At 52.1% G+C, this 7,419-nt stretch overlaps 1 protein-coding gene across 1 annotated transcript; it reads right to left on the bottom strand.

Annotated features, from left to right (window-relative positions):
* Window positions 1–714: 714 nt before the first annotated feature.
* Window positions 715–6,897, bottom strand: TEOVI_000736600 (uncharacterized protein; the record flags this gene model as incomplete). The annotated part of the gene is made up of 1 exon (XM_067220357.1): window positions 715–6,897. The coding sequence occupies one exon, from the start codon at window positions 6,895–6,897 to the stop codon at window positions 715–717; it is 6,183 nt and encodes a 2,060-aa protein (XP_067076458.1).
* Window positions 6,898–7,419: the final 522 nt, after the last annotated feature.

The following is a 7,419-nucleotide window of genomic DNA, read 5'->3' on the forward strand; positions in this document are numbered from 1 at the left end:
ACGGCTCACTTTATTTCCAACCACTCACTACGTTCACGAAGGGAACACTCCTTCCTACCTTTTCCCAAATGCGGACGCATTGCAGATAACAAAGGCGATGAAAGAAAGAGATAAATTTACGGCAACACGAAAAAAAACTAAAAAATGTACTAAGCACTTAAGACGATGCGCAGGAAGGGAATACACTAAACACACACACACACATTATACTTACCACTCTCTGCGGAAGAGAGATCGGCTTACAGAAACCCTCAGAAAGAGGTAAAGCGAAGTCCCGCCCTAGCTCCCCCGCGGCAGCGAGACAAAGGTATCGCTTTTCACCCTTACCGCCCTTCAACGGCACGTGGGAGAAGCAAATTTATCGAAGTAAACAAGCGGTATCTTGGTAGCAGCAGCGTGCACCAGCAGGGAGAAGGGAACACTTATGGGGTACATATATATATATATATATACGCGCGTGTGTATGACATTTATATAACGACGCACACACAAATTTTGGCGTATCCGAGCCACCGAATGGGCAACGCAACCAGAGGTAGTGTTAAGGTGGGGAAACCCAACATACTAGAAGTGTGTACCCACTTCCACAGCTCAACCGGACCCATAGGGGTGCGAGCGTTCGGCAGTAGTGCACAAGTACCTCCATGCTAGCACACAAAGTGACAAGTAGATGAGGCTTGGAGTAATAAACGTCAGAATGGAGGCACACCAGCCTCAGTGCACCGACTTGTAAGCGCGTACGCAGCCCATTTCCCGTGGTGGGTTCTTGAGGAGTGACTCAACTTCTAGCAGGAAACGCCTTGCACGGACGATCCTCACGCGGAGTTGGGCCTTTTCTTCCTCACTTTCTTCTTCCTGAAGCTGGACCCCCAGCACCTGAATTGTTTTCGTAAGTTCATCCATGCGCCGTAGAGCACTCGTGCGATGAGACGGCAGGTTTCGCACCTGGGAAAGCTTAGTTTGCACGGAAAGCAAGGCTTCCGCATCATCATCTTCGTCACACAATCCAAGCGCGACGATAGTGAAACATGGCCCCCCCAACGCGAGCTTGAAAAGGTCCGTGAGCTCACTAGAGCGGTTTGACAAAATGTCGCTGTAGTGGGAAACGTGATCGAATACGGTGGTCACCATGAGCGAGGAAACAAACACGTCGTGTACAGGTTCTTCCACATGGTGTGTTAACTTTAAGGAAACAACCATCAGGCCGGGATCCTCGGCTTGTAGGGTGGGTACGACGTGCTCGACAGCCCCAACTAAAAAACGGTCAAAAGCCTCAGTGTCGGCGACAACGCGATGCGACACTCCCCGTACGTGGCGGTCGAAGAGTGGTGATATTTCCACCCCGAAGCGGTGAACCGCCTCGGATTCTTCAGCTGCCAATAGATCCACCGTAACACCGTTCTTAACGAGCGCCATTGAGAGGAGCAAGTCGCCACCCACCGGCCCGCAACCCACCCCTGCTTTCGTACTCTGCAGGATAAGGTACACTATCTTGCGGAGGATAAGCGGTGTGGAAGCGGAGTTGTGGCTATCTGCGGCAAGAACAGCAGTGCAATGCCCCGACATAAACTTCCGAACGAGCTCATCAAGAAGACGTGAACACAGAGTAGCATTACTGTCGCTGTCGGGCCCACGCAACACCACCTCGTCGACGCCATAGCGGCGGGTAATCGCCCCTGCTCGGGTAAATACGGAGTTACCTTGCACACCAGCGGTACCATCACTAAGGAGTCGTTGCTCGAAGAATAAAAGTGAATGAACCCTCCCCTCGTCCCCGGTTCTGGCTTTGGTCTCTAGGAGCGACACGCACCCCTTAGGCGACCTTGTCTCTTTGTCACTAAGATATGCGCGGGGGTCATTCGACTCGAAATTCTCCAAAAGCAATTCTGCGTCTCGCACCATTTCCTCGAGCCGGTACAATATATTATCTGACGGCTCACATTTATTCGACCCTCGAAACTTTTCACGAAGACTAGGCACGAGATCATCCCGGATTCCGCTAATAAACTTCACGATGCTTCCGCGGTGTATCGGCCGGTTCACCACCTCTCCAATACACTTCTGCACGCGCAGCATATTTTCGGTCTGAGTCGTTGCGACATCAATACTAAGCAACGCTACAGTATAACACGGTCCACCCAATGCGTAGTGAAATAGCGCACGCGGTGCGCGCGAGACACGGTTCAGCACGGATGTGTAGAGGTCAACGTTTTCCCCTGCCAAACTGACTGCGAGAGATGAGACAAGGACATCCCCATCCGCTTTCAGCTTCTGCTTTAGTACAACTGAGACGAACACCAACCCATCATCGACCCCTGCGTTCTTGGCGCGACGAAGGGCTGATGCCAGTAGCGAGTCGAACCCGCTGCAGCTGCTAACAGGAAACCGGCGGGCGTTGTGAACACACGGGCCGAAGATCGGCGACATAGCTATGACCAACCTCTCCGGCTCGCTGCTATCATCCAGCAGATCAAGCATGCGCTCTCCGCTCAATTTCACAATCGATAAGCTGAGCAATCCTCTACGGTTGGAATTCTGGAGGCCCGAAGCATCAACAACCTCTGAAAGCACATTCCGTACGAGACCCCTAAGCACAGTTGATGACACGGTTGAGGAACCACTCTCTGCAGTAAGGATAGCAGCGTTGCAACCCAAAACAAAAACATCAAACAGCTCACCCAACACCTTCGAAGGCACGTCACCGCAACCATCGCCCCATTTCACCACCTCGTCAACCTCGTATCCCTCATGAGAGCCGCCAGTTCTTAGGAAAGGCCCACCGTCATCGTTCCCGGCACCAATCACGTGTCCACAACCCTGGTCGACCACAACAAGCGTTCTCACCTTAGAAGGTGCAGACATGGCACTGTGCAGCACATCATCCTCGCTGCCTTCTGCGCTCCGTGCGCTGCTGTCACTACCGCCGTCAGAAATTTGCTTCTTCTTGATGTCGGTGTGCACGCTGTTTTGGCTCGCATGAGCCACTTGCTTGCAAGTGAGGGTTGGGGAGCCCCCAGAGCATGCAACCGAGGCATCGGGCAGTTGTGGCTGTTCCCTCTGTCTGCAGAGTGCTGGGCCCTGCGAGATTCCGCAGTGCTCCACGGGCTCCACAACACCGGGGGGTCCCGTAAGGATTGGGTCGAATGGGAAGCAAGATGTCATGGAACACGGTGGTCCCCGTGCTGCCTTCAAGGATGGGAGAGAAAGGCCAGGGTCGTATTTCACCTTTGTGCTTATACCTGGGCATGAAAAAGCATCGGGCGTGGTAGAAGTTCTAACTTTTTCTGCATCAGGAACACCGGGTGTGTCAATCTTACAGGAGACCTCAGCATCATGCGAGGCCCCCCGAGCGGGGGTTAGCGAGAACAGCCGCTGTGAGTATGCACATGTCGTGTGGTCGGAGGAAGCTGAGGAAGGAAAACAACGGTGGGCTCTACGCTGCGTAGATGGCGCCAATTCCATTCCACATGTGGTTGCCAAAGGGCCCAGGGAGGGCAAACCCTCCCCCCTTTGGGGGTCCGACATACTGCAAGTCGTTGCGTAACTAGCTTGATCCGGCTCCACTGGAATGCTGAGTCTTCTGCTGGATGGCCTCACCTGGCGCTCCAGTCGGGGATCTCGGGGAGTGGGCATGCCTGCTGCGGTAACACAGGGCAAGCACGAGGGTGTTTTCCCCTCCCCATAATGATTGCGTTGTGGCAGCGATGACGGTGGCGCGCCACCCATGAGCGTAACTCTAGTGTCGCCTTTGCTACTTGGTTTCAGCCACTGTGCCTCCGAGAAAAATTTTGGACATGGTTCTTGTCTCTGCTTACTACTTTGCCCTTCCTCCACACACAGCGCAGACGCCGCGTTGTGGGAATCCCCGCCACAAGCAGACACAGATGAGGACTGTGGTCCAGGGAACGGTTGCTTGTCAAATTTCACACCACAATGAACCCTCTTCTCAAGTCGTACTGATTCCTCCACGTCAACTACCAGTGAAAGCCCTTTGGGGTTATACATAATATGTTTCGCAAGCGCTATGCGCTCAAGCAAGAATTGTTTTCTTTCCAATACAATTTGATCGTCAGTGGAACACCCAGCAACCTCCGCCTCCGCATTATCGATCAACCGACTCACGCTTCCTACGGTACACGGTTGGTTGACAACGGAAGTGAACTTATGTTGGGCGCTCAGAAGCTGCAGAAGGTCTCTGTCCCTTTCACAGAGTGAGGAAACCACAACAGTGAAATAAGGACCACCCAACGCTTCATGGAATAGCTTTCGTGCACTTTGGTCACCTTCCCTCAGCAGCACATCAAGGTCGTTAGGGGTAGCACCACCCGTCACAAGCATCGACGACAAAATTACATCATTCACATCAATTTGTTTCAACATGACGGACAAAACTACACGACTTCCGAGACAATTGTGCTTCAAATCGGCAACTTCGAGACCACGCGATAAAAGTGTGATGAAGTGATGTGCGCTCTTCAGTTTCATATGGGTGACGTTTTCAAAGGCAACCCAAGGAGCCATGACGGAGGAACTTAGAGTTCGCACCCCCCCTTCGGACTCAGAAAGCAAATCCCGTGCTGACTCCTGTCGTATTAGGACAACGGACATAAACAACTCGCACTCATCATTGATATCACGAAACACATGATTCATCACCTCAAAAACCGCACACCAGCCAGACAGTGGTACTGACTCACTTCCAGCAACAAACATGGCAACGTTCATGCCGCGGAGAAACTTTCCTTGAAGTTCCGCGAGTGTGACAGAGCACATATCATTGTCATCGGTGCATTCCAGGTATTCGTCCACGCTAAAGAAGTGTGGCAAGCCCTGTGGAGGACAGACTTCTAGCGTACTCTCTCCGCGGAGGTTTACTGCCGTCTGCACATCATTCTGTCCCGTTCCCGTTTTGTGGTTGAGTACAATCAAACGCACTCGGTTTGAAGGAACACTCTGTCGTTCCCTTGAAACCCTGATAATTGGTGACGACCCCCCCTCAACGAGACACATCCCATCTTCAGCCACTTTAACCGTATGAGACCCAGACACTCCACCAGTACTAAGCTCGCTGCACGGATGCCATCTCTTTCGGGAAACAACTGCAGCCGGCGGGCGCACAAAGCTTTGAGATGCGGTAATGGACTCTGCACCCGCCACTAAACTGATCGATGACCCATTCATTCTCCCGGGGCCCTGAACTGCCTTTTCCCTGGAACGCTTCTGAATGGAAAGTTGCTCGCTTCCACCCATACATACCCCCTGTCCTACACCTTGATTCTTATCTAGACTACAACTGGCTGGCCTGCATGTCGAACCTGGACGACTGTCGCCGCAACGAGCGATGCATGGGTTAATCGAACGAAGCTCCGTTCCGCATCGCAGATGCACACCCACAGAGCAGGAGATATGAGACTGCAGATATTGCTCACACTCCCTTTCCATGCCCACAGACACCCCCTCGGCAGACAAAATAGCCCCCTCACCCTCTTCCGCAGTACAAATCGACTGACGGGACGGCAAAGGTGAGCTTATAATCAAATTCGAGTCGCCTTTGAGGCCACTAAAGTACGGATACTCCATCCCCCCAATTAAACTATCCACCAAAGAGTTACATGATGGAGTTCCAACCCTGCCACGTGCGCGGTCAGTAAGAATGGCAGATATGGGAAGAGCTTTCGACGGCAAACTGAGTCCGGTACCTTCTTTGACGTCCCCTAACGGCCCTTCGGCGCCCACAAAGTCAGAGGCTGCAGAAGGACATGAAAACGTTTTTGGTAGTACGTCGCCGACCATGGTGAGCTCAACGTTACCGGAAGCTTTTCCTTCCTCGGTACGCAGAGGCTGCGCGTTCACGACTCCGGTGGGAGCACCTATGATGTCCTCGCTGCACCTCTGATATACCGCTCCACTCGTCCCATTTGTCAGGGCACCAGTTCCTCGATCATCATGTCGAGGAAACAGCATCAGTTCATTGTTGGATCCACTGTCCCCACGGCGCATAACTCCCATGCATATCTCACTAGCTTTTTGCGTGTGCCCCTCACTGCAACTTCCACTCGAGAGAACACCGGGAATCCCGTTGTCTGTGCAAAGTAGCCCCAATACCATATCCACATCATAAAGGGAACTCTCACTCACACCTAAGGTATCACAGCCCCTTGTAGTGCCCTGCGGAAGATTGCATTTTCCGTCAAAGGCCCGGAAAGACCACCTCAGCCACCTCTCCGATGTTCCGTTAGGAGATGTTTTGCCCTGCAGACTGTTGGCCTCTCGCAGCACACCTACGTCGTTTCGGAGGGGACTCTCACTTGCTACCGTCAAACTCGACTGCAGCCCACCAAACTGGGCGAGCCTATTCGATTGGCCATCTAGAACCCGTGGTGGAGAGGTCGTCACGGTCGATTGCAGGGGCCAGGGACCCAGCCGCATTCCGTGAATGAAGGCATCAAGCCCATAATCGTGGCTATTCAGGTCGGCATGTTCACTCTGGAAAGCGTACGAGCAGACATAGTCGAGATCATAATACGGATAGTTTTCCCCCTCCAATGTCGCCGCTAGGTCGCTGGGCCTCGTATCAACTGTCAGGGCAACGTTGTCAATGGTTGAGCGCCCCTGAGCAACGGACACGGGCCCGTCTCCATCTTTGGCATCAAGATATATGGAAGACCTCCTCCTCCCTAAGTCTCCGTCATCAAGGCCATCCGATCCAGTAGCCCACTCTGCAGTATTACAAACAATACTTCCACGGTCATTGTTTCCCGTTACATGAACACCAGTAGGGGAATTCCAGCCGTCGCTGAAGGTGTCTACTACCTCTTGGTGTTGCATTACCGCCTCGGACGCAAGAATATGGGACTCCACATTAGAAAAGCTTATCGAACCCTCAACATCGGACATGTACGCTTGAAGATGGGGGAGGGGGGAAAGTGAACCTTGATACCTCACCCGTCACAGTTGGCTTCCTACACCAGCTCCTTCCTATATGTAGCGTGGAATACCCTTCAGCAGAGAGTGCAAGGATGCAGTGAAGTGGCGTAAAGAAGTAAGCAACACAGAAATATGAAGACAGAAACGGACGTGGCTCCATAATATTGCTACCTGAAGTTGCCGAGCATTGCTGACTATTAAAAAAAAAAAAACAGCGCCAGCACACCCGTATTGCCTTTATGCAGGACAATGGAGCCACGTGCGAATAGTGGGTTGTGAATGCAATGAAAAAGACATATATGTTTATAAACCAACAAAGATACATGCGCTTCTTGGTGGACGCAGACAGTCTTGTCAGCCCTGCCCACTCCCAAACTACACTTCTATATAGTGCGAAGAAGGCATAACGCATCCAACAATAATCTGGACGTGCACAGTGAGGAGAGGAAGTTCTTACAAGGAAAAATAGTATATATATATATATATATATAT

The sequence above is a fragment of the Trypanosoma equiperdum genome (assembly GCF_001457755.1).
Source record: "Trypanosoma equiperdum strain OVI genome assembly, contig: ctg_1123, whole genome shotgun sequence".
In the NCBI taxonomy this organism is placed as follows: Eukaryota; Euglenozoa; class Kinetoplastea; order Trypanosomatida; family Trypanosomatidae; genus Trypanosoma; species Trypanosoma equiperdum.